Source organism: Scyliorhinus torazame, chromosome 3 (assembly GCF_047496885.1).
Source record: "Scyliorhinus torazame isolate Kashiwa2021f chromosome 3, sScyTor2.1, whole genome shotgun sequence".
NCBI lineage: Eukaryota > Metazoa > Chordata > Chondrichthyes > Carcharhiniformes > Scyliorhinidae > Scyliorhinus > Scyliorhinus torazame.
Genome location: NC_092709.1, coordinates 348,582,715 through 348,609,605, shown reverse-complemented (window position 1 = coordinate 348,609,605; position 26,891 = coordinate 348,582,715). Strand labels below are relative to the sequence as shown.

The following is a 26,891-nucleotide window of genomic DNA, read 5'->3' as shown; positions in this document are numbered from 1 at the left end:
TGTTAAAGGGGACAGTAACTCTAGGGGTCAGTGTGTTAAAGGAGACAGTAACTCTAGGGGTCAGTGTGTTAAAGGAGACAGTAACTCTCGGGGTCAGTGTGTTAAAGTAGACAGTAACTCTCGGGGTCAGTGTGTTAAAGGGGACAGTAACTCCAGGGGTCAGTGTGTTAAAGGAGACAGTAACTCTAGGGGTCAGTGTGTTAAAGGAAACAGTAACTCTAGGGGTCAGTGCGTTAAAGGAGACAGTAACTCTAGGGGTCAGTGTGTTAAAGGGGACAGTAACTCTAGGGGTCAGTGTGTTAAAGGAGACAGTAACTCTAGGGGTCAGTGTGTTAAAGGGGACAGTAACTCTAGGGGTCAGTGTGTTAAAGGGGACAGTAACTCTAGGGGTCAGTGTGTTAAATGAGACAGTAACTCTCGGGGTCAGTGTGTTAAAGGAGACAGTAACTCTAGGGGTCAGTGTGTTAAAGGAGACAGTAACTCTAGGGGTCAGTGTGTGAAAGGGGACAGTAACTCTCGGGGTCAGTGTGTTAAAGGAGACAGTAACTCTAGGGGTCAGTGTGTTAAAGGGGACAGTAACTCTAGGGGTCAGTGTGTTAAAGGAGACAGTAACTCTAGTGGTCAGTGTGTTAAAGGAGACAGTAACTCTCGGGGTCAGTGTGTTAAAGGGGACAGTAACTCTGGGGATCAGTGTGTTAAAGGGGACAGTAACTCTAGTGGTCAGTGTGTTAAAGGAGACAGTAACTCTCGGGGTCAGTGTGTTAAAGGAGACAGTAACTCTAGTGGTCAGTGTGTTAAAGGGGACAGTAACTCTGGGGATCAGTGTGTTAAAGGAGACAGTAACTCTCGGGGTCAGTGTGTTAAAGGGGACAGTAACTCTGGGGATCAGTGTGTTAAAGGGGACAGTAACTCTAGTGGTCAGTGTGTTAAAGGAGACAGTAACTCTCGGGGTCAGTGTGTTACAGGAGACAGTAACTCTAGTGGTCAGTGTGTTAAAGGAGACAGTAACTCTCGGGGTCAGTGTGTTAAAGGGGACAGTAACTCTGGGGATCAGTGTGTTAAAGGGGACAGTAACTCTAGTGGTCAGTGTGTTAAAGGAGACAGTAACTCTAGTGGTCAGTGTGTTAAAGGAGACAGTAACTCTAGTGGTCAGTGTGTTAAAGGGGACAGTAACTCTAGTGGTCAGTGTGTTAAAGGAGGCAGTAACTCTAGGGGTCAGTGTGTTAAAGGAGACAGTAACTCTAGTGGTCAGTGTGTTAAAGGAGACAGTAACTCTCGGGGTCAGTGTGTTAAAGGGGACAGTAACTCTAGTGGTCAGTGTGTTAAAGGAGACAGTAACTCTAGTGGTCAGTGTGTTAAAGGAGACAGTAACTCTAGTGGTCAGTGTGTTAAAGGAGACAGTAACTCTCGGGGTCAGTGTGTTAAAGGGGACAGTAACTCTAGTGGTCAGTGTGTTAATGGAGACAGTAACTCTCGGGGTCAGTGTGTTAAAGGGGACAGTAACTCTAGGGGTCACTGTGTTAAAGGAGGCAGTAACTCTCGGGGTCAGTGTGTTAAAGGAGGCAGTAACTCTCGGGGTCAGTGTGTTAAAGGGGACAGTAACTCTAGGCGTCAGTGTGTTAAAGGGACAGTAACTCTCGGGGTCAGTGTGTTAAAGGGGACAGTAACTCTAGGTGTCAGTGTGTTAAAGGGGGCAGTAACTCTCGGGGTCAGTGTGTTAAAGGGGACAGTAACTCGAGGGGTCAGTGTGTTAAAGGGGACAGTAACTCTCGGGGTCAGTGTGTTAAAGGGGACAGTAACTCTAGGGGTCAGTGTGTTACAGGGGACAGTAACTCTAGGGGTCAGTGTGTTAAAGGAGGCAGTAACTCTCGGGGTCAGAGTGTTAAAGGAGACAGTAACTCTCGGGGTCAGTGTGTTAAAGGGGACAGTAACTCTAGGTGTCAGTGTGTTAAAGGAGACAGTAACTCTAGGTGTCAGTGTGTTAAAGGGGACAGAAACTCTAGGTGTCAGTGTGTGAAAGGGGACAGTAACTCTAGGGGTCAGTGTGTGAAAGGAGACAGTAACTCTAGGTGTCAGTGTGTTAAAGGGGACAGTAACTCTAGGCGTCAGTGTGTTAAAGGAGACAGTAACTCTCGGTGTCAGTGTGTTAAAGGGGACAGTAACTCTAGGCGTCAGTGTGTTAAAGGGGACAGTAACTCTCGGGGTCAGTGTGTTAAAGGAGGCAGTAACTCTAGGTGTCAGTGTGTTAAAGGAGACAGTAACTCTAGGTGTCAGTGTGTTAAAGGAGACAGTAACTCTCGGGGTCAGTGTGTTAAAGGGGACAGTAACTCTAGGTGTCAGTGTGTTAAAGGAGACAGTAACTCTCGGGGTCAGTGTGTTAAAGGAGGCAGTAACTCTAGGTGTCAGTGTGTTAAATGAGACAGTAACTCTAGGTGTCAGTGTGTTAAAGGAGACAGTAACTCGAGGGGTCAGTGTGTTAAAGGAGACAGTAACTCTAGGGGTCAGTGTGTTAAAGGAGACCGTAACTCTAGGTGTCAGTGTGTTAAAGGAGACAGTAACTCTCGGGGTCAGTGTGTTAAAGGGGACAGTAACTCTAGGTGTCAGTGTGTTAAAGGAGACAGTAACTCTCGGGGTCAGTGTGTTAAAGGAGACAGTAACTCTCGGGGTCAGTGTGTTAAAGGGGACAGTAACTCTAGGGGTCAGTGTGTTAAAGGGGACAGTAACTCTAGGTGTCAGTGTGTTAAAGGAGACAGTAACTCTCGGGGTCAGTGTGTTAAAGGGGACAGTAACTCTAGGTGTCAGTGTGTTAAAGGAGACAGTAACTCTCGGGGTCAGTGTGTTAAAGGAGACAGTAACTCTCGGGGTCAGTGTGTTAAAGGGGACAGTAACTCTAGGTGTCAGTGTGTTAAAGGGGACAGTAACTCTCGGGGTCAGTGTGTTAAAGGAGACAGTAACTCTCGGGGTCAGTGTGTTAAAGGGGACAGTAACTCTAGGTGTCAGTGTGTTAAAGGAGACAGTAACTCTCGGGGTCAGTGTGTTAAAGGGGACAGTAACTCTAGGTGTCAGTGTGTTAAAGGGACAGTAACTCTAGGGGTCACTGTGTCAAAGGAGACAGTAACTCTAGGGGTCAGTGTGTTAAAGGAGACAGTAACTCTCGGGGTCAGTGTGTTAAAGGGGACAGTAACTCGAGGGGTCAGTGTGTTAAAGGGGGCAGTAACTCTCGGGGTCAGTGTGTTAAAGGAGACAGTAACTCTAGAGGTCAGTGTGTTAAAGGAGACAGTAACTCTAGGGGTCAGTGTGTTAAAGGGACAGTAACTCTCGGGGTCAGTGTGTTAAAGGAGACAGTAACTCTAGGGGTCAGTGTGTTAAAGGAGACAGTAACTCTAGGGGTCAGTGTGTTAAAGTAGACAGTAACTCTCGGGGTCAGTGTGTGAAAGGGGACAGTAACTCTAGGGGTCAGTGTGTGAAAGGGGACAGTAACTCTAGGGGTCAGTGTGTGAAAGGGGACAGTAACTCTAGGGGTCAGTGTGTGAAAGGGGACAGTAACTCTAGGGGTCAGTGTGTTAAAGGGGACAGTAACTCTCGGGGTCAGTGTGTTAAAGGGGACAGTAACTCTAGGGGTCAGTGTGTGAAAGTAGACAGTAACTCTCGGGGTCAGTGTGTTAAAGGAGACAGTAACTCTCGGGGTCAGTGTGTGAAAGGGGACAGTAACTCTCGGGGTCAGTGTGTTAAAGGAGACAGTAACTCTCGGGGTCAGTGTGTTAAAGGAGACAGTAACTCTCGGGGTAAGTGTGTGAAAGGGGACAGTAACTCTCGGGGTCAGTGTGTTAAAGGGGACAGTAACTCTAGGGGTCAGTGTGTGAAAGGGGACAGTAACTCTAGGGGTCAGTGTGTGAAAGGGGACAGTAACTCTAGGGGTCAGTGTGTGAAAGGGGACAGTAACTCTCGGGGTCAGTGTGTTAAAGGAGACAGTAACTCTAGGGGTCAGTGTGTTAAAGGAGACAGTAACTCTCGGGGTCAGTGTGTTAAAGGGGACAGTAACTCTAGGGGTCAGTGTGTTAAAGGAGACAGTAACTCTCGGGGTCAGTGTGTTAAAGGGGACAGTAACTCTAGGGGTCAGTGTGTGAAAGGGGACAGTAACTCTCGGGGTCAGTGTGTTAAAGGAGACAGTAACTCTAGGGGTCAGTGTGTGAAAGGGGACAGTAACTCTAGGGGTCAGTGTGTTAAAGGAGACAGTAACTCTAGGGGTCAGTGTGTGAAAGGGGACAGTAACTCTCGGGGTCAGTGTGTTAAAGGAGACAGTAACTCTAGGGGTCAGTGTGTGAAAGGGGACAGTAACTCTAGGGTTCAGTGTGTTAAAGGAGACAGTAACTCTCGGGGTCAGTGTGTTAAAGGGGACAGTAACTCTAGGCGTCGGTGTGTTAAAGGAGACAGTAACTCTCGGGGTCAGTGTGTTAAAGGAGACAGTAACTCTAGGGGTCAGTGTGTTTAAGGGGACAGTAACTCTCGGGGTCAGTGTGTTAAAGGAGACAGTAACTCTAGGGGTCAGTGTGTGAAAGGAGACAGTAACTCTAGGGGTCAGTGTGTGAAAGGAGACAGTAACTCTAGGGGTCAGTGTGTTAATGTGGACAGTAACTCTAGGGGTCAGTGTGTTAAAGGGGACAGTAACTCTAGGGGTCAGTGTGTGAAAGGAGACAGTAACTCTAGGGGTCAGTGTGTTAATGTGGACAGTAACTCTACGGGTCAGTGTGTTAAAGGGGACAGTAACTCTAGGGCTCAGTGTGTTAAAGGGACAGTAACTCTAGGGCTCAGTGTGTTAAAGGGACAGTAACTCTCGGGGTCAGTGTGTTAAAGGGGACAGTAACTCTAGGGCTCAGTGTGTTAAAGGGGACAGTAACTCTAGGGCTCAGTGTGTTAAAGGGACAGTAACTCTCGGGGTCAGTGTGTTAAAGGAGACAGTAACTCTAGGGGTCAGTGTGTGAAAGGGGACAGTAACTCTCGGGGTCAGTGTGTTAAAGGGACAGTAACTCTCGGGGTCAGTGTGTTAAAGGGGACAGTAACTCTAGGGGACAGTGTGTTAAAGGAGACAGTAACTCTAGGGGTCAGTGTGTTAAAGGGGACAATAACTCTAGGTGTCAGTGTGTTAAAGGGGACAGTAACTCTCGGGGTCAGTGTGTTAAAGGAGACAGTAACTCTAGGGGTCAGTGTGTTAAAGGGGACAGTAACTCTAGGGCTCAGTGTGTTAAAGGAGACAGTAACTCTAGGGGTCAGTGTGTTAAAGGGGACAGTAACTCTCGGGGTCAGTGTGTTAAAGGGGACAGTAACTCTAGGGGTCAGTGTGTTAAATGAGACAGTAACTCTAGGGGTCAGTGTGTTAAAGGGGACAGTAACTCTAGGGGTCAGTGTGTTAAAGGGGACAGTAACTCTAGGGGTCAGTGTGTTAAAGGGGACAGTAACTCTAGGGGTCAGTGTGCTAAAGGAGACAGTAACTCTAGGGGTCAGTGTGTTAAAGGCGACAGTAACTCTAGGGGTCAGTATGTTAAAGGGGACAGTAACTCTAGGGGTCAGTGTGTTAAAGGAGACAGTAACTCTCGGGGTCAGTGTGTTAAAGGAGACAGTAACTCTAGGGGTCAGTGTGTTAAAGGCGACAGTAACTCTCGGGGTCAGTGTGTTAAAGGAGACAGTAACTCTAGGGGTCAGTGTGTTAAAGGAGACAGTAACTCTAGGGGTCAGTGTGTTAAAGGGGACAGTAACTCTAGGGGTCAGTGTGTTAAAGGCGACAGTAACTCTCGGGGTCAGTGTGTTAAAGGAGACAGTAACTCTAGGGGTCAGTGTGTTAAAGTGGACAGTAACTCTAGGGGTCAGTGTGCTAAAGGAGACAGTAACTCTAGGGGTCAGTGTGTTAAAGGCGACAGTAACTCTCGGGGTCAGTGTGTTAAAGGAGACAGTAACTCTAGGAGTCAGTGTGTTAAAGGGGACAGTAACTCTAGGGGTCAGTGTGTTAAAGGGGACAGTAACTCCAGGGTTAAGTGTGTCAAAGGGGACAGTAACTCTCGGTGTCAGTGTGTTAAAGGGGACAGTAACTCTAGGGGTCAGTGTGTTAAAGGGGACAGTAACTCTAGGGGTCAGTGTGTTAAAGGAGACAGTAACTCTCGGGGTCAGTGTGTTAAAGGGGACAGTAACTCTAGGGGTCAGTGTGTTCAAGGGGACAGTAACTCTAGGGGTCAGTGTGTTAAAGGGGACAGTAACTCTAGGGGTCAGTGTGTTAAAGGGGACAGTAACTCTAGGGGTCAGTGTGTTAAAGGGGACAGTAACTCTAGGGGTCAGTGTGTTAAAGGGGACAGTAACTCTAGGGGTCAGTGTGCTAAAGGAGACAGTAACTCTAGGGGTCAGTGTGTTAAAGGGGACAGTAACTCACAGGGTCAGTGTGTTAAAGGGGACAGTAACTCACAGGGTCAGTGTGTTAAAGGAGACAGTAACTCTAGGGGTCAGTGTGTTAAAGGGGACAGTAACTCTAGGGGTCAGTGTGTTAAAGGGGACAGTAACTCTAGGGGTCAGTGTGTTAATGGGGACTGTAACTCTAGGGGTCAGTGTGTTAAAGGGGACAGTAACTCTAGGGGTCAGTGTGTTAATGGGGACAGTAACTCTAGGGGTCAGTGTGTTAATGGGGACTGTAACTCTAGGGGTCAGTGTGTTAAAGGGGACAGTAACTCTAGGGGTCAGTGTGTTAATGGGGACAGTAACTCTCGGGGTCAGTGTGAAAAAGGAGACAGTAACTCTAGGGGTCAGTGTGTTAAAGGAGACAGTAACTCTAGGGTTCAGTGTGTTAAAGGGGACAGTAACTCTAGGGTTCAGTGTGTTAAAGGAGACAGTAACTCTCGGGGTCAGTGTGTTAAAGGGGACAGTAACTCTCGGGGTCAGTGTGTTAAAGGGACAGTAACTCTAGGGTTCAGTGTGTTAAAGGAGACAGTAACTCTAGGGGTCAGTGTGATAAAGGGGACAGTAACTCTCGGGGTCAGTGTGTTAAAGGGACAGTAACTCTAGGGTTCAGTGTGTTAAAGGAGACAGTAACTCTCAGGGTCAGTGTGTTAAAGGGGACAGTAACTCTAGGGGTCAGTGTGTTAAAGGAGACAGTAACTCTAGGGGTCAGTGTGTTAAAGGGACAGTAACTCTAGGGGTCAGTGTGTTAAAGGAGACAGTAACTCTAGGGGTCAGTGTGTTAAAGGAGACAGTAACTCTAGGAGTCAGTGTGTTAAAGGGGACAGTAACTCTAGGGGTCAGTGTGTTAAAGGAGACAGTAACTCTAGGTGTCAGTGTGTTAAAGGAGACAGTAACTCTCGGGGTCAGTGTGTTAAAGGGACAGTAACTCTCGGGGTCAGTGTGTTAAAGGAGACAGTAACTCTCGGGGTCAGTGTGTTAAAGGGACAGTAACTCTAGGGTTCAGTGTGTTAAAGGGGACAGCAACTCAAGGGGTCAGTGTTTTAAAGGAGACAGTAACTCTAGGGGTCAGTGTGTTAAAGGGGACAGTAACTCTAGGGGTCAGTGTGTTAAAGGAGACAGTAACACTAGGGATCAGTGTGTTAAAGGGGACAGTAACTCTAGGGGTCAGTGTGTTAAAGGGGACAGTAACTCAAGGGGTCAGTGTGTTAAAGAGGACAGTAACTAGGGGTCAGTGTGTTAAAGGGGACAGTAACTCTCGGGGTCAGTCTGTTAAAGGGGACAGTAACTCTAGGGGTCAGTGTGCTAAAGGGGACAGTAACTCCCGGGGTCAGTCTGTTAAAGGGGACAGTAACTCTAGGGGTCAGTGTGTTCAAGGGGACAGTAACTCTCGGGGTCAGTGTGTTAAAGTGGACAGTAACTCTAGGAGTCAGTGTGTTAAAGGGGACAGTAACTCTAGGGGTCAGTGTGTTAAAGGGGACAGTAACTCTAGGGGTCAGTGTGTTAAAGGAGACAGTAACTAGGGGTCAGTGTGTTAAAGGGGACAGTAACTCTCGGGGTCAGTCTGTTAAAGGGGACAGTAACTCTAGGGGTCAGTGTGTTAAAGGGACAGTAACTCTCGGTGTCAGAGTGTTAAAGGAGTCAGTAACTCTAGGGATCAGTGTGTTAAAGGAGACAGTAACTCTAGGGATCAGTGTGTTAAAGGAGACAGTAACTCTCGGTGTCAGAGTGTTAAAGGGAACAGTAACTCTAGGGGTCAGTGTGTTAAAGGAGACAGTAACTCTCGGGGTCAGTGTGTTAAAGTGGACAGTAACTCTAGGAGTCAGTGTGTTAAAGGGGACAGTAACTCTAGGGTTCAGTGTGTTAAAGGGGACAGTAACTCTCGGGGTCAGTGTGTTAAAGGGGACAGTAACTCTCGGGGTCAGTGTGTTAAAGGAGACAGTAACTCTCGGGGTCAGTGTGTTAAAGGGGACAGTAACTCTAGGGGTCAGTGTGTTAAAGGAAACAGTAACTCTAGGGGTCAGTGTGTTAAAGGGGACAGTAACTCTCGGGGTCAGTGTGTTAAAGGGGACAGTAACTCTAGGGGTCAGTGTGTTAAAGGGGACAGTAACTCTAGGAGACAGTCTGTAAAAGGGGACAGTAACTCTAGGGGTCAGTGTGTTAAAGTGGACAGTAACTCTCGGGGTCAGTGTGTTAAAGGAGACAGTAACTCTAGGGGTCAGTGTGTTAAAGGGGACAGTAACTCTAGGCGTCAGTGTGTTAAAGGGGACAGTAACTCTAGGGGTCAGTGTGTTAAAGGGGACAGTAACTCTAGGGGTCAGTGTGTTAAAGGGGACAGTAACTCTAGGGGACAGTGTGTTAAAGGGGACAGTAACTCTAGGGGTCAGTGTGTTAAAGGAGACAGTAACTCTAGGGGTCAGTGTGTTAAAGGGGACAGTAACTCTAGGCGTCAGTGTGTTAAAGGGGACAGTAACTCTAGGGGTCAGTGTGTTAAAGGGGACAGTAACTTTAGGGGACAGTGTGTTAAAGGGGGCAGTAACTCTCGGTGTCAGTGTGTTAAAGGAGACAGTAACTCTCGGGGTCAGTGTGTTAAAGGGGACAGTAACTCTAGGCGTCAGTGTGTCAAAGGGGACAGTAACTCTCGGGGTCAGTGTGTTAAAGGAGACAGTAACTCTCGGGGTCAGTGTGTTAAAGGGGACAGTAACTCTAGGCGTCAGTGTGTCAAAGGGGACAGTAACTCTCGGGGTCAGTGTGTTAAAGGAAACAGTAACTCTGGGGATCAGTGTGTTAAAGGGGACAGTAACTCTAGGGGTCAGTGTGTTAAAGGGGACAGTAACTCTAGGGGTCAGTGTGTTAAAGGAAACAGTAACTCTGGGGATCAGTGTGTGAAAGGGGACAGTAACTCTAGTGGTCAGTGTGTTAAAGGGGACAGTAACTCTAGGGGTCAGTGTGTTAAAGGGGACAGTAACTCTCGGGGTCAGTGTGTTAAAGGAGACAGTAACTCTAGGGGACAGTGTGTTAAAGCGGACAGTAACTAGGGGTCAGTGTGTTAAAGGAGACAGTAACTCTAGGGGTCAGTGTGTTAAAGGGGACAGTAACTCTCGGGGTCAGTGTGTTAAAGGAGACAGTAACTCTAGGGGTCAGTGTGTTAAAGGAGACAGTAACTCTCGGGATCAGTGTGTTAAAGGAGACAGTAACTAGGGGTCAGTGTGTTAAAGGAGACAGTAACTCTAGGGGTCAGTGTGTTAAAGGGGACAGTAACTCTAGGGGTCAGAGTGTTAAAGGGGACAGTAACTCTAGGGGTCAGTGTGTTAAAGGGGACAGTAACTCTAGGGGTCAGAGTGTTAAAGGAGACAGTAACTCTAGGGGTCAGAGTGTTAAAGGGGACAGTAACTCTAGGGGTCAGTGTGTTAAAGGGGACAGTAACTCTAGGGGTCAGAGTGTTAAAGGAGACAGTAACTCTAGGGGTCAGAGTGTTAAAGGGGACAGTAACTCTAGGGGTCAGTGTGTTAAAGGGGACAGTAACTCTAGGTGTCAGTGTGTGAAAGGGGACAGTAACTCTAGGTGTCAGTGTGTTAAAGGGGACAGTAACTCTCGGGGTCAGTGTGTTAAAGGAAACAGTAACTCTGGGGATCAGTGTGTTAAAGGGGACAGTAACTCTAGGGGTCAGTGTGTTAAAGGAGACAGTAACTCTAGGGGTCAGTGTGTTAAAGGGGACAGTAACTCTAGGGGTCAGTGTGTTAAAGGGGACAATAACTCTCGGGGTCAGTGTGTTGAAGGGGACAGTAACTCTCGGGGTCAGTGTGTTAAAGGGGACAGTAACTCTAGGGGTCAGTGTGTTAAAGGGGACAGTAACTCTCGGGGTCAGTGTGTTAAAGGAGACAGTAACTCTAGGGGTCAGTGTGTTAAAGGGGACAGTAACTCTCGGGGTCAGTGTGTTAAAGGAAACAGTAACTCTGGGGATCAGTGTGTTAAAGGGGACAGTAACTCTAGGGGTCAGTGTGTTAAAGGAGACAGTAACTCTAGGGGTCAGTGTATTAAAGGGGACAGTAACTCTAGGGGTCAGTGTATTAAAGGGGACAGTAACTCTCGGGGTCAGTGTGTTAAAGGGGACAGTAACTCTCGGTGTCAGTGTGTTAAAGGGGACAGTAACTCTAGGGGTCAGTGTGTTAAAGGAGACAGTAACTCTAGGGGTCAGTGTGTTAAAGGAGACAGTAACTCTAGGGGTCAGTGTATTAAAGGGGACAGTAACTCTCGGGGTCAGTGTGTTAAAGGGGACAGTAACTCTCGGTGTCAGTGTGTTAAAGGGGACAGTAACTCTAGGGGTCAGTGTGTTAAAGGAGACAGTAACTCTCGGGGTCAGTGTGTTAAAGGAAACAGTAACTCTGGGGATCAGTGTGTTAAAGGGGACAGTAACTCTAGGGGTCAGTGTGTTAAAGGGGACAGTAACTCTAGGGGTCAGTGTGTTAAAGGAGACAGTAACTCTCGGGGTCAGTGTGTTAAAGGAAACAGTAACTCTGGGGATCAGTGTGTTAAAGGGGACAGTAACTCTAGGGGTCAGTGTGTTAAAGGAGACAGTAACTCTAGGGGTCAGTGTGTTAAAGGAGACAGTAACTCTCGGGGTCAGTGTGTTAAAGGAGACAGTAACTCTAGGGGTCAGAGTGTTAAAGGAGACAGTAACTCTAGGGGTCAGAGTGTTAAAGGGGACAGTAACTCTAGGGGTCAGTGTGTTAAAGGAGACAGTAACTCTCGGGGTCAGTGTGTTAAAGGAAACAGTAACTCTGGGGATCAGTGTGTTAAAGGGGACAGTAACTCTAGGGGTCAGTGTGTTAAAGGAGACAGTAACTCTAGGGGTCAGTGTGTTAAAGGAGACAGTAACTCTCGGGGTCAGTGTGTTAAAGGAGACAGTAACTCTAGGGGTCAGAGTGTTAAAGGAGACAGTAACTCTAGGGGTCAGAGTGTTAAAGGGGACAGTAACTCTAGGGGTCAGTGTGTTAAAGGAGACAGTAACTCTAGGGGTCAGTGTGTTAAAGGGGACAGTAACTCTAGGGGTCAGTGTGTTAAAGGAGACAGTAACTCTAGGGGTCAGAGTGTTAAAGGGGACAGTAACTCTAGGGGTCAGTGTGTTAAAGGGGACAGTAACTCTAGGGGTCAGTGTGTTAAAGGAGACAGTAACTCTCGGGGTCAGTGTGTTAAAGTAGACAGTAACTCTCGGGGTCAGTGTGTTAAAGGGGACAGTAACTCCAGGGGTCAGTGTGTTAAAGGAGACAGTAACTCTAGGGGTCAGTGTGTTAAAGGAGACAGTAACTCTCGGGGTCAGTGTGTTAAAGGAGACAGTAACTCTCGGGGTCAGTGTGTTAAAGGGGACAGTAACTCTAGGAGTCAGTGTGTTAAAGGGGACAGTAACTCTAGGGGTCAGTGTGTTAAAGGAAACAGTAACTCTAGGGGTCAGTGTGTTAAAGGAGACAGTAACTCTAGGGGTCAGTGTGTTAAAGGGGACAGTAACTCTAGGGGTCAGTGTGTTAAAGGGGACAGTAACTCTAGGGGTCAGTGTGTTAAAGGAGACAGTAACTCTCAGTGACAGTGTGTTAAAGGAGACAGTAACTCTCGGGGTCAGTGTGTTAAAGGAGACAGTAACTCTCGGGCTCAGTGTGTTAAAGGGACAGTAACTCTAGGGGTCAGTGTGTGAAAGGGGACAGTAACTCTCGGGGTCAGTGTGTTAAAGGAGACAGTAACTCTAGGGGTCAGTGTGTTAAAGGGGACAGTAACTCTAGGGGTCAGTGTGTTAAAGGAGACAGTAACTCTAGTGGTCAGTGTGTTAAAGGAGACAGTAACTCTCGGGGTCAGTGTGTTAAAGGAGACAGTAACTCTCGGGGTCAGTGTGTTAAAGGGGACAGTAACTCTAGGGGTCAGTGTGTTAAAGGAGACAGTAACTCTAGGTGTCAGTGTGTTAAAGGGGACAGTAACTCTAGGGGTCAGTGTGTTAAAGGAGACAGTAACTCTAGGGGTCAGTGTGTTAAAGGGGACAGTAACTCTAGGGGTCAGTGTGTTAAAGGAGACAGTAACTCTAGGGGTCAGTGTGTTAAAGGGGACAGTAACTCTAGTGGTCAGTGTGTTAATGGAGACAGTAACTCTTGGGGTCAGTGTGTTAAAGGGGACAGTAACTCTAGGGGTCACTGTGTTAAAGGAGGCAGTAACTCTCGGGGTCAGTGTGTTAAAGGAGGCAGTAACTCTCGGGGTCAGTGTGTTAAAGGGGACAGTAACTCTAGGCGTCAGTGTGTTAAAGGGACAGTAACTCTCGGGGTCAGTGTGTTAAAGGGGACAGTAACTCTAGGTGTCAGTGTGTTAAAGGGGGCAGTAACTCTCGGGGTCAGTGTGTTAAAGGGGACAGTAACTCGAGGGGTCAGTGTGTTAAAGGGGACAGTAACTCTCGGGGTCAGTGTGTTAAAGGGGACAGTAACTCTAGGGGTCAGTGTGTTACAGGGGACAGTAACTCTAGGGGTCAGTGTGTTAAAGGAGGCAGTAACTCTCGGGGTCAGAGTGTTAAAGGAGACAGTAACTCTCGGGGTCAGTGTGTTAAAGGGGACAGTAACTCTAGGTGTCAGTGTGTTAAAGGAGACAGTAACTCTAGGTGTCAGTGTGTTAAAGGGGACAGAAACTCTAGGTGTCAGTGTGTGAAAGGGGACAGTAACTCTAGGGGTCAGTGTGTGAAAGGAGACAGTAACTCTAGGTGTCAGTGTGTTAAAGGGGACAGTAACTCAAGGGGTCAGTGTGTTAAAGGGGACAGTAACTCTAGGGGTCAGTGTGTTAAAGGAGACAGTAACTCTAGGTGTCAGTGTGTTAAAGGGGACAGTAACTCTAGGCGTCAGTGTGTTAAAGGAGACAGTAACTCTCGGTGTCAGTGTGTTAAAGGGGACAGTAACTCTAGGCGTCAGTGTGTTAAAGGGGACAGTAACTCTCGGGGTCAGTGTGTTAAAGGAGGCAGTAACTCTAGGTGTCAGTGTGTTAAAGGAGACAGTAACTCTAGGGGTCAGTGTGTTAAAGGAGACAGTAACTCTCGGGGTCAGTGTGTTAAAGGAGACAGTAACTCGAGGGGTCAGTGTGTTAAAGGAGACAGTAACTCGAGGGGTCAGTGTGTTAAAGGGGACAGTAACTCTAGGGGTCAGTGTGTTAAAGGGGACAGTAACTCTAGGTGTCAGTGTGTTAAAGGAGACAGTAACTCGAGGGGTCAGTGTGTTAAAGGAGACAGTAACTCTAGGGGTCAGTGTGTTAAAGGAGACAGTAACTCCCAAGGTCAGTGTGTTAAAGGGGACAGTAACTCTAGGTGTCAGTGTGTTAAAGGAGACAGTAACTCTCGGGGTCAGTGTGTTAAAGGGGACAGTAACTCTAGGTGTCAGTGTGTTAAAGGAGACAGTAACTCTCGGGGTCAGTGTGTTAAAGGGGACAGTAACTCTAGGTGTCAGTGTGTTAAAGGGGACAGTAACTCTAGGGGATCAGTGTGTTAAAGGAGACAGTAACTCGAGGGGTCAGTGTGTTAAAGTGGACAGTAACTCTAGGGGTCAGTGTGTTAAAGGGGACAGTAACTCTAGGTGTCAGTGTGTTAAAGGAGACAGTAACTCTCGGGGTCAGTGTGTTAAAGGGGACAGTAACTCTAGGTGTCAGTGTGTTAAAGGAGACAGTAACTCTCGGGGTCAGTGTGTTAAAGGAGACAGTAACTCTCGGGGTCAGTGTGTTAAAGGGGACAGTAACTCTAGGTGTCAGTGTGTTAAAGGGGACAGTAACTCTCGGGGTCAGTGTGTTAAAGGAGACAGTAACTCTCGGGGTCAGTGCGTTAAAGGAGACAGTAACTCTAGGGGTCAGTGTGTTAAAGGGGACAGTAACTCTAGGTGTCAGTGTGTTAAAGGAGACAGTAACTCTCGGGGTCAGTGCGTTAAAGGAGACAGTAACTCTAGGGGTCAGTGTGTTAAAGGGGACAGTAACTCTCGGGGTCAGTGTGTTAAAGGAGACAGTAACTCTCGGGGTCAGTGCGTTAAAGGAGACAGTAACTCTAGGGGTCAGTGTGTTAAAGGGGACAGTAACTCTAGGTGTCAGTGTGTTAAAGGAGACAGTAACTCTCGGGGTCAGTGCGTTAAAGGAGACAGTAACTCTAGGGGTCAGTGTGTTAAAGGGGACAGTAACTCTAGGTGTCAGTGTGTTAAAGGAGACAGTAACTCTCGGGGTCAGTGCGTTAAAGGAGACAGTAACTCTAGGGGTCAGTGTGTTAAAGGGGACAGTAACTCTAGGTGTCAGTGTGTTAAAGGAGACAGTAACTCTCGGGGTCAGTGCGTTAAAGGAGACAGTAACTCTAGGGGTCAGTGTGTTAAAGGGGACAGTAACTCTAGGGGTCAGTGTTTTAAAGGAGACAGTAACTCTCGGGGTCAGTGCGTTAAAGGAGACAGTAACTCTAGGGGTCAGTGTGTTAAAGGGGACAGTAACTCTAGGTGTCAGTGTGTTAAAGGAGACAGTAACTCTCGGGGTCAGTGTGTTAAAGGGGACAGTAACTCTAGGTGTCAGTGTGTTAAAGGGACAGTAACTCTAGGGGTCACTGTGTCAAAGGAGACAGTAACTCTAGGGGTCAGTGTGTTAAAGGAGACAGTAACTCTAGGGGTCACTGTGTCAAAGGGGACAGTAACTCTCGGGGTCAGTGTGTTAAAGGGGACAGTAACTCTAGGGGTTCAGTGTGTTAAAGGGGACAGTAACTCTAGGGGTCAGTGTGTTAAAGGGACAGTAACTCTCGGGGTCAGTGTGTTAAAGGAGACAGTAACTCTAGTGGTCAGTGTGTTAAAGGGGACAGTAACTCTAGGGGTTCAGTGTGTTAAAGGGGACAGTAACTCTAGGGGTCAGTGTGTTAAAGGGACAGTAACTCTAGGGGTCAGTGTGTTAAAGGAGACAGTAACTCTAGGGGTCAGTGTGTTAAAGGGACAGTAACTCTCGGGGTCAGTGTGTGAAAGGGGACAGTAACTCTAGGGGTCAGTGTGTGAAAGGGGACAGTAACTCTAGGGGTCAGTGTGTGAAAGGGGACAGTAACTCTAGGGGTCAGTGTGTGAAAGGGGACAGTAACTCTAGGGGTCAGTGTGTTAAAGGGGACAGTAACTCTCGGGGTCAGTGTGTGAAAGGGGACAGTAACTCTAGGGGTCAGTGTGTGAAAGGGGACAGTAACTCTAGGGGTCAGTGTGTGAAAGGGGACAGTAACTCTAGGGGTCAGTGTGTGAAAGGGGACAGTAACTCTCGGGGTCAGTGTGTTAAAGGGGACAGTAACTCTCGGGGTCAGTGTGTTAAAGGGGACAGTAACTCTCGGGGTCAGTGTGTTAAAGGAGACAGTAACTCTAGGGGTCAGTGTGTGAAAGGGGACAGTAACTCTCGGGGTCAGTGTGTTAAAGGAGACAGTAACTCTAGGGGTCAGTGTGTGAAAGGGGACAGTAACTCTAGGGGTCAGTGTGTGAAAGGGGACAGTAACTCTCGGGGTCAGTGTGTTAAAGGAGACAGTAACTCTAGGGGTCAGTGTGTGAAAGGGGACAGTAACTCTCGGGGTCAGTGTGTTAAAGGAGACAGTAACTCTAGGGGTCAGTGTGTTAAAGGGGACAGTAACTCTCGGGGTCAGTGTGTTAAAGGAGACAGTAACTCTAGGGGTCAGTGTGTGAAAGGAGACAGTAACTCTAGGGGTCAGTGTGTTAAAGGGGACAGTAACTCTAGGGGTCAGTGTGTTAATGTGGACAGTAACTCTAGGGGTCAGTGTGTGAAAGGGGACAGTAACTCTCGGGGTCAGTGTGTTAAAGGAGACAGTAACTCTAGGGGTCAGTGTGTTAAAGGGGACAGTAACTCTAGGGGTCAGTGTGTTAAAGGGGACAGTAACTCTAGGGGTCAGTGTGTGAAAGGAGACAGTAACTCTAGGGGTCAGTGTGTTAATGTGGACAGTAACTCTACGGGTCAGTGTGTTAAAGGGGACAGTAACTCTAGGGCTCAGTGTGTTAAAGGGACAGTAACTCTAGGGCTCAGTGTGTTAAAGGGACAGTAACTCTCGGGGTCAGTGTGTTAAAGGGGACAGTAACTCTAGGGCTCAGTGTGTTAAAGGGGACAGTAACTCTAGGGCTCAGTGTGTTAAAGGGACAGTAACTCTCGGGGTCAGTGTGTTAAAGGGACAGTAACTCTCGGGGTCAGTGTGTTAAAGGGACAGTAACTCTCGGGGTCAGTGTGTTAAAGGTGACAGTAACTCTAGGGGTCAGTGTGTTAAAGGGGACAGTAACTCTAGGGGACAGTGTGTTAAAGGAGACAGTAACTCTAGGGGTCAGTGTGTTAAAGGGGACAATAACTCTAGGTGTCAGTGTGTTAAAGGGGACAGTAACTCTCGGGGTCAGTGTGTTAAAGGAGACAGTAACTCTAGGGGTCAGTGTGTTAAAGGGGACAGTAACTCTAGGGCTCAGTGTGTTAAAGGAGACAGTAACTCTAGGGGTCAGTGTGTTAAAGGGGACAGTAACTCTCGGGGTCAGTGTGTTAAAGGGGACAGTAACTCTCGGGGTCAGTGTGTTAAAGGGGACAGTAACTCTAGGGGTCAGTGTGTTAAAGGAGACAGTAACTCTAGGGGTCAGTGTGTTAAAGGAGACAGTAACTCTAGGGGTCAGTGTGTTAAAGGCGACAGTAACTCTAGGGGTCAGTGTGTTAAAGGCGACAGTAACTCTAGGGGTCAGTGTGTTAAAGGGGACAGTAACTCTAGGGGTCAGTGTGTTAAAGGAGACAGTAACTCTAGGGGTCAGTGTGTTAAAGGAGACAGTAACTCTAGGGGTCAGTGTGTTAAAGGCGACAGTAACTCTAGGGGTCAGTGTGTTAAAGGCGACAGTAACTCTAGGGGTCAGTGTGTTAAAGGCGACAGTAACTCTCGGGGTCAGTGTGTTAAAGGGGACAGTAACTCTAGGGGTCAGTGTGTTAAAGGCGACAGTAACTCTAGGGGTCAGTGTGTTAAAGTGGACAGTAACACTCGGGGTCAGTGTGCTAAAGGAGACAGTAACTCTAGGGGTCAGTGTGTTAAAGGGGACAGTAACTCTAGGGGTCAGTGTGTTAAAGGCGACAGTAACTCTCGGGGTCAGTGTGTTAAAGGAGACAGTAACTCTAGGGGTCAGTGTGTTAAAGGGGACAGTAACTCTAGGGGTCAGTGTGTTAAAGGCGACAGTAACTCTCGGGGTCAGTGTGTTAAAGGAGACAGTAACTCTAGGGGTCAGTGTGTTAAAGGGGATAGTAACTCTCGGGGTCAGTGTGTTAAAGGGGACAGTAACTCTCGGGGTCAGTGTGTTAAAGGGGACAGTAACTCTAGGGGTCAGTGTGTTAAAGGGGACAGTAACTCTAGGGGTCAGTGTGTTAAAGGCGACAGTAACTCTCGGGGTCAGTGTGTTAAAGGAGACAGTAACTCTAGGGGTCAGTGTGTTAAAGGGGACAGTAACTCTAGGGGTCAGTGTGTTAAAGGCGACAGTAACTCTCGGGGTCAGTGTGTTAAAGGAGACAGTAACTCTAGGGGTCAGTGTGTTAAAGGAGACAGTAACTCTCGGGGTCAGTGTGTTAAAGGGGACAGTAACTCTAGGGGTCAGTGTGTTCAAGGGGACAGTAACTCTAGGGGTCAGTGTGTTAAAGGAGACAGTAACTCTCGGGGTCAGTGTGTTAAAGGGGACAGTAACTCTAGGGGTCAGTGTGTTCAAGGGGACAGTAACTCTAGGGGTCAGTGTGTTAAAGGGGACAGTAACTCTAGGGGTCAGTGTGTTAAAGGGGACAGTAACTCTAGGGGTCAGTGTGTTAAAGGGGACAGTAACTCTAGGGGTCAGTGTGTTAAAGGGGACAGTAACTCTAGGGGTCAGTGTGCTAAAGGAGACAGTAACTCTCGGGGTCAGTGTGTTAAAGGGGACAGTAACTCACAGGGTCAGTGTGTTAAAGGGGACAGTAACTCACAGGGTCAGTGTGTTAAAGGAGACAGTAACTCTAGGGGTCAGTGTGTTAAAGGGGACAGTAACTCTAGGGGTCAGTGTGTTAAAGGGGACAGTAACTCTCGGGGTCAGTGTGTTAATGGGGACTGTAACTCTAGGGGTCAGTGTGTTAAAGGGGACAGTAACTCTAGGGGTCAGTGTGTTAATGGGGACAGTAACTCTAGGGGTCAGTGTGTTAATGGGGACTGTAACTCTAGGGGTCAGTGTGTTAAAGGGGACAGTAACTCTAGGGGTCAGTGTGTTAATGGGGACAGTAACTCTCGGGGTCAGTGTGAAAAAGGAGACAGTAACTCTAGGGGTCAGTGTGTTAAAGGAGACAGTAACTCTAGGGTTCAGTGTGTTAAAGGGGACAGTAACTCTAGGGTTCAGTGTGTTAAAGGAGACAGTAACTCTCGGGGTCAGTGTGTTAAAGGGACAGTAACTCTAGGGTTCAGTGTGTTAAAGGAGACAGTAACTCTAGGGGTCAGTGTGATAAAGGGGACAGTAACTCTCGGGGTCAGTGTGTTAAAGGGACAGTAACTCTAGGGTTCAGTGTGTTAAAGGAGACAGTAACTCTCGGGGTCAGTGTGTTAAAGGGGACAGTAACTCTAGGGTTCAGTGTGTTAAAGGAGACAGTAACTCTAGGGGTCAGTGTGTTAAAGGAGACAGTAACTCTTGGGGTCAGTGTGTTAAAGGAGACAGTAACTCTCGGGCTCAGTGTGTTAAAGGAGACAGTAACTCTAGGGGTCAGTGTGTTAAAGGAGACAGTAACTCTAGGAGTCAGTGTGTTAAAGGGGACAGTAACTCTAGGGGTCAGTGTGTTAAAGGAGACAGTAACTCTAGGTGTCAGTGTGTTAAAGGAGACAGTAACTCTAGGGGTCAGTGTGTTAAAGGAGACAGTAACTCTAGGGGTCAGTGTGTTAAAGGGGACAGTAACTCTCGGGGTCAGTGTGTTAAAGGGGACAGTAACTCTCGGGGTCAGTGTGTTAAAGGAGACAGTAACTCTCGGGGTCAGAGTGTTAAAGGAGACAGTAACTCTAGGCGTCAGTGTGTTAAAGGAGACAGTAACTCTCGGGGTCAGTGTGTTAAAGGAGACAGTAACTCTCGGGGTCAGTGTGTTAAAGGAGACAGTAACTCTCGGGGTCAGTGTGTTAAAGGGGACAGTAACTCTAGGGGTCAGTGTGTTAAAGGAGACAGTAACTCTAGGGGTCAGTGTGTTAAAGGGGACAGTAACTCTCGGGGTCAGTGTGTTAAAGGAGACAGTAACTCTAGGTGTCAGTGTGCTAAAGGACACAGTAACTCTCGGGGTCAGTGTGTTAAAGGGACAGTAACTCTCGGGGTCAGTGTGTTAAAGGAGACAGTAACTCTCGGGGTCAGTGTGTTAAAGGGACAGTAACTCTAGGGTTCAGTGTGTTAAAGGGGACAGCAACTCAAGGGGTCAGTGTTTTAAAGGAGACAGTAACTCTAGGGGTCAGTGTGTTAAAGGGGACAGTAACTCTAGGGGTCAGTGTGTTAAAGGAGACAGTAACACTAGGGATCAGTGTGTTAAAGGGGACAGTAACTCTAGGGGTCAGTGTGTTAAAGGGGACAGTAACTCTAGGGGTCAGTGTGTTAAAGAGGACAGTAACTAGGGGTCAGTGTGTTAAAGGGGACAGTAACTCTCGGGGTCAGTCTGTTAAAGGGGACAGTAACTCTAGGGGTCAGTGTGCTAAAGGGGACAGTAACTCCCGGGGTCAGTCTGTTAAAGGGGACAGTAACTCTAGGGGTCAGTGTGTTAAAGGGGACAGTAACTCTAGGGGTCAGTGTGTTAAAGGGGACAGTAACTCTAGGGGTCAGTGTGTTAAAGGAGACAGTAACTAGGGGTCAGTGTGTTAAAGGGGACAGTAACTCTCGGGGTCAGTCTGTTAAAGGGGACAGTAACTCTAGGGGTCAGTGTGTGAAAGGGGACAGTAACTCTCGGGGTCAGTCTGTTAAAGGGGACAGTAACTCTCGGGGTCAGTGTGTTAAAGTGGACAGTAACTCTAGGAGTCAGTGTGTTAAAGGGGACAGTAACTCTAGGGGTCAGTGTGTTAAAGGGGACAGTAACTCTAGGGGTCAGTGTGTTAAAGGAGACAGTAACTAGGGGTCAGTGTGTTAAAGGGGACAGTAACTCTCGGGGTCAGTGTGTTAAAGGGGACAGTAACTCTAGGGGTCAGTGTGTTAAAGGGGACAGTAACTCTTGGGGTCAGTGTGTTAAAGGAGACAGTAACTCTAGGGATCAGTGTGTTAAAGGAGACAGTAACTCTCGGTGTCAGAGTGTTAAAGGGAACAGTAACTCTCGGGGTCAGTGTGTTAAAGGGGACAGTAACTCTAGGGTTCAGTGTGTTAAAGGGGACAGTAACTCTCGGGGTCAGTGTGTTAAAGGGGACAGTAACTCTCGGGGTCAGTGTGTTAAAGGGGACAGTAACTCTCGGGGTCAGTGTGTTAAAGGGGACAGTAACTCTCGGGGTCAGTGTGTTAAAGGGGACAGTAACTCTCGGGGTCAGTGTGTTAAAGGGGGCAGTAACTCTAGGGGTCAGTGTGTTAAAGGGACAGTAACTCTCGGTGTCAGTGTGTTAAAGGGGACAGTAACTCTAGGGGTCAGTGTGTTAAAGGAGACAGTAACTCTAGGGGTCAGTGTGTTAAAGTGGACAGTAACTCTAGGAGTCAGTGTGTTGAAGGGACAGTAACTCTAGGGTTCAGTGTGTTAAAGGGGACAGTAACTCTAGGGGTCAGTGTGTTAAAGGAGACAGTAACTCTAGGGTTCAGTGTGTTGAAGGGGACAGTAACTCTAGGGGTCAGTGTGTTAAAGGGGACAGTAACTCTAGGAGTCAGTGTGTTGAAGGGACAGTAACTCTAGGGTTCAGTGTGTTAAAGGGGACAGTAACTCTCGGGGTCAGTGTGTTAAAGGGGGCAGTAACTCTAGGTGTCAGTGTGTTAAAGGGGACAGTAACTCTAGGGGTCAGTGTGTTAAAGGGAACAGTAACTCTAGGGGTCAGTGGGTTAAAGGAGACAGTAACTCTAGGGGTCAGTGGGTTAAAGGGGACAGTAACTCTAGTGGTCAGTGTGTTAAAGGGACAGTAACTCTCGGTGTCAGAGTGTTAAAGGGGACAGTAACTCTAGGGGTCAGTGTGTTAAAGGAGAGAGTAACTCTAGGGGTCAGAGTGTTAAAGGGGACAGTAACTCTAGGGGTCAGTGTGTTAAAGGAGAGAGTAACTCTAGGGGTCAGAGTGTTAAAGGGGACAGTAACTCTCGGGGTCAGTGTGTTAAAGTGGACAGTAACTCTAGGGGTCAGTGTGTTAAAGGGGACAGTAACTCTAGGAGTCAGTGTGTTGAAGGGACAGTAACTCTAGGGTTCAGTGTGTTAAAGGGGACAGTAACTCTCGGGGTCAGTGTGTTAAAGGGGGCAGTAACTCTAGGTGTCAGTGTGTTAAAGGGGACAGTAACTCTAGGGGTCAGTGTGTTAAAGGGAACAGTAACTCTAGGGGTCAGTGGGTTAAAGGAGACAGTAACTCTAGGGGTCAGTGGGTTAAAGGGAACAGTAACTCTAGGGGTCAGTGGGTTAAAGGAGACAGTAACTCTAGGGGTCAGTGTGTTAAAGGGAACAGTAACTCTAGGGGTCAGTGTGTTAAAGGAGACAGTAACTCTAGGGGTCAGTGGGTTAAAGGAGACAGTAACTCTCGGGGTCAGTGTGTTAAAGGGGACAGTAACTCTAGGGGTCAGTGTGTTAAAGGGGACAGTAACTCTAGGCGTCAGTGTGTTAAAGGGGACAGTAACTCTAGGGGTCAGTGTGTTAAAGGGGACAGTAACTCTAGTGGTCAGTGTGTTAAAGGGGACAGTAACTCTAGGGGTCAGTGTGTTAAAGGGGACAGTAACTCTAGGGGTCAGTGTGTTAAAGGAGACAGTAACTAGGGGTCAGTGTGTTAAAGGGGACAGTAACTCTCGGGGTCAGTCTGTTAAAGGGGACAGTAACTCTAGGGGTCAGTGTGCTAAAGGGGACAGTAACTCCCGGGGTCAGTGTGTTAAAGGGGACAGTAACTATAGGGGTCAGTCTGTTAAAGGGGACAGTAACTATAGGGGTCAGTGTGTTTCAGGGGACAGTAACTATAGGGGTCAGTTGTTAAAGGGGACAGTAACTCTAGGGGTCAGTGTGTTAAAGGGGACAGTAACTCTAGGGGTCAGTGTGTTAAAGGGGACAGTAACTCTAGGGGTCAGTGTGTTAAAGGGGACAGTAACTCTAGGGGTAGGGGACAGTAATTCTTGGGATCAGTGTGTTAAAGTAGACCACCATCGGCACCGAGACCCCCATCGGCACTGAGACCCCCATCGGCACTGAGACCCCCATCGGCACTGAGACCCCCATCGGCACCGCGACCCCCATCGACACTGAGACCCCCATCGACACTGAGACCCCCATCGACACTGAGACCCCCATCGGCACTGAGACCCCCATCGGCACCGCGACCCCCATCGGCACCGAGACCCCCATCGGCACCGGGACCCCCAGTGGCACTAAGACCCCCATCGACACTGAGACCCCCATCCACACTGAGACCCCCATCGGCACTGAGACCCCCATCGGCACCGAGACCCGCATCGACACCGAGACCCCCATCGGCACCGAGACCCCCATCGGCACCGAGACCCCCATCGGCACCGAGAGTCCCATCGGCACTGAGACCCCAATCGGCACCGAGACCCCCATCGGCACTGAGACCCCCATCGGCACCGAGACCCCCATCGGCACCGAGACCCCCATCGACACCAAAACCCCCATCGGCACTGAGACCCCCATCGGCACTGAGACCCCCATCGGCACCGAGACCCCCATCGACACGGAGACCGCCATCGACACGGAGACCCCCATCGGCACTGAGACCCCCATCGGCACCGAGACCCCCATCGGCACCGAGACCCCCATCAGCACTGAGACCCCCATCGGCACTGAGACCACCATCGGCACTGAGACCCCCATCGGCACTGAGACCACCATCGGCACCGAGACCCCCATCGGCACCGAGACCACCATCGGCACTGAGACCCCCATCGGCACTGAGACCACCATCGGCACTGAGACCCCCATCGGCACCGAGACCACCATCGGCACTGAGACCCCCATCGGCACTGAGACCCCCATCGGCACCGAGACCCCCATCGACACTGAGACCCCCATCGGCACCGAGACCACCATAGTCTTAGAGTCTTAGATCTGAAACAGTGTTCTCCTACTTAATTACTGAACAAAATGTTAAACATTGCCATCAGACACACTGCTGCCCTCAGCATCTCTGCTAAACATCTAACAATTACAAGGAACTTCAACAAACATTAACTTGTTTTTTTCCTTCAGTATCCTTTTCTTTTGGACTATGTTTGTTTCACCATGAAATGAATTGAACCGGAAAGATTTACAGCATTAAAGTCAATTTGGCCCATGGTGTCCATACCGGATCTTGGTAGATTTCCAAAACGAACCCCATTGCCACACTCCCTAACTGTAACTCTGCATCAATTCCATACTTCCCAAGGTGCTTCATAAAGACATGAGAAAAATGATGCACCTGGACTGGATCAGGCCTGGTTGAGATAGCCTCACAATGAAATAGCCCGACTACTGAGTATAGATTGGCTACCCCAGCACAAATCAGCATCTTCAGGTGAGGTGTGGAGAAATTGTGGTGCAAGGTGTGTGCTCGGCCTGATTCTGATCCTCGCTATTTTGCGGGTTGGTGGTGGAGAGGAGGAAGCAAGAAATGTCTCTGAGCTATTTCGGGGAACAGATCGGGTAGATTGAGAAATATTAAGAGGCAAGAGTCCAAAAGTTTCAGCCTTTCAGGAGGGTATTTAGAAAATACTTCTGACACACAAGAGTTTGGTAGAAAGTTGGAACTCTCTTCCACAAACAATTGATGCTAGATCAATCGTTAATTTGAAAATGGAGATCAATAGATTTCTATTTAGAGGTGCCACTTATTATAGGATATAGGGCAGTGGCAGGTATATGTAGTTAGGTGACAGATTGGCCATGATGGGGGAACAGGCTGGAGGGGTGAACTGACTGCTCTTTGGAAGGGGGCTGGGAGAGGTTTTGAACCCAATGGCAGAACATTGCTGACAGAGGAGCTGTGCCCTCGGGCGCAGGATAGAGAAGGAAGGAATTGTTGAATGAGTGGCAAGGACGGAAATAGTTGTTGCAAATCTTTAAAAAAAGATACCCGACATCCTGAAAGGCATCAAAATCTTCTCGTTGGTGTCTGGGTGCAAAACAGCCTGAAAACAAATCAAAACAAAAGACTGTAGGAGCACGCTTTATTAGACATCATTCAATATGAGGGAGATGACAGCGTAATGGTAATGTCACTGGACAAGTAACCCAGAGGCCCAGGCTAATACTCTGGGGACATGGGTTCAAATCCCACCACGGCAGCTGGTGAAATTTAACTTCAAGTAAGAACAAATCTGGAAATGAAAGCCAGTAATAGTGAAACTGATTGACTCTAGCAATGGGGTTGACTCTTAACTTCCCTACTGCCCTCTGAGATGGCCTCGCAGGCCTCTCAGTTCAATGGCTATTAGGGATGAGCAACAATGCTGACCGAGCCAGCAATGCCCACATCCCATGACAGAATGGAGGACAATTTAATACTACACCAGTGTGGTGTCGTAGGCTGGACTTCCACCTGATTGCATCTCAGCACACTTAAATGTTGCTTTGTGTTCCCAGGTTGTTTTCGGATTTGGTCCATGCTGATAGTTGATCTAGATCACTCTAGTGATGGGATGTCACCTTTCATGGATTTTCAGGTAAAAAATTGCTGTTCAACATAAAAAGTCAAAGTGAAAGTCCGGGCGGTGGTTCAACCAGCCTGCTGACAAAACACTTAATTATTCCCAAAGAATATTTATCGTCGGAGTCCAATCTTCACAGGAGTGAAAGGTAGAAACCAGGCTTTCCAGGTAGCAAACTGGAACATGATGGTCAGGTACAACTTTCACTCCCAGTTCGCGGACTTCATCATCTTCATTGTGTGGCTATAGGAAGGGACAGAGTGCAGAACTTGTATATCCTCTGCAACAGTTATTCACAGCGGAGACCTTCTTCTGCAACGTCTAATGTCCAAGCATTTTCCTTGGATTGGATACTTGCCGCGCCATCCCTGACACAAGAGGTTCATGACCTGGAATCATGGGCTTAGTGGTGGTGGGTGGGTGGGTGGGTGGGGGGTATTTATTCGTCCATGGACAGCATTTATTGCCCTTTCCGAAATGCCCTTAAAAAGGGGGAGAATGACCTGCTGCAGTCCATGTGGTGTAGCTACACCTACAGTGCTGTTAGGGAGGGAATTCCAGGATGTTGCCCCAGTGACAGTGAAGGAACGGCGATATATTTCCAAGTCAGCATGGTGAGTGACTTGGAGGGGAACCGCAAAGTGGTGGTGTTCCAATGTATCTGTTGCCCTTGTTAGAGGCCGTGTATTTGGTCGGTACTGTCAAAGGAACCTTTGTGAGTTCCTGAGGTGCATCTTGTAGATGGTACACATGGCTGCCATGTGCGTCAGTGACAGAGAGTGACTATTGAAGGTGGTGGATGGGGCACCAATCAAGCGGGTTACTTTGTCCTGGATGGTGTTGAGTTTCTTGCGTGTTGTTGGAGCTGCACTCACCCAGGCAAGTAGAGAGTATTCCATCACACTCCTGACTCGTGCAGTGTAGATGGTGGACAGGGTTTGGGCAGTCAGAAGGTGAGTTACTTGCCGCAGAATTCCCAACCTCTGACTTACTCTTGTGGCCACAGTGTTCACATGGCTGCTCCAGTTCAGTTTCTGGTCAATGGTAACCCCCCCAGGATATTGATAGTGGGGAATTCAGCGACAGTAATGCCATCGAATGTCAAAGGGGGAGGTGGCTAGATTCTTCCCCATTGGAGATGGTCATTACCTCGCATTTGTGTGGTGCAAATGCTACTTGCAACTTCCCAGCCAAAGGCTAAGCATTGTCCAGGTCTTTCTGCAAATGGACACGGATTGCTTCAGTATTCGAAATGTCACAAATGGTGCTAAACACTGCATAATCATCAGCGAACATTCCCACTTCTCGTCTTATCATGGAGGGAAAGTCATTGATGAAGCAGCTGAAGATGTTTGGGCCTAGGACGCAACCGTGAGGAACTACCCTGAGAAAACTGATATAACTAATCCAAGGGATTCAAAAAGTCTTTCCACAATTTTTAAAATTTAGATTTGGGATGTGGGGGGGCGGGGGGGCAAATCCAAATGAGTGGCTTGGCAGACCACTTCAGAGGGCAGTTAAATCAACCATGTTGAGCGGTGAGTGGAGTCACTGAAAAGTCCAGAATGCGTAACGATGTTTAGTTTTCTTGCCTGAAGGATATAAGTGAACCGGTGGATATTTTACGACAATCCAACAGCTTCACGGCCACTTTTATTTCCA

General features: G+C 48.2%; 1 protein-coding gene across 2 annotated transcripts in view; it reads right to left on the bottom strand.

Moving 5' to 3' along the window:
• The window catches only part of sfxn5b (sideroflexin 5b), a 444,371-nt gene that overhangs the window by 327,177 nt on the left and 90,303 nt on the right, over nt 1-26,891 (bottom strand). For both annotated transcript variants that reach the window (XM_072497745.1, XM_072497746.1), the window contains exon 5: nt 24,656-24,710. In XM_072497745.1, the coding sequence (XP_072353846.1) occupies nt 24,656-24,710 (55 nt within the window). The remainder of the gene's footprint in view (nt 1-24,655; nt 24,711-26,891) is intronic.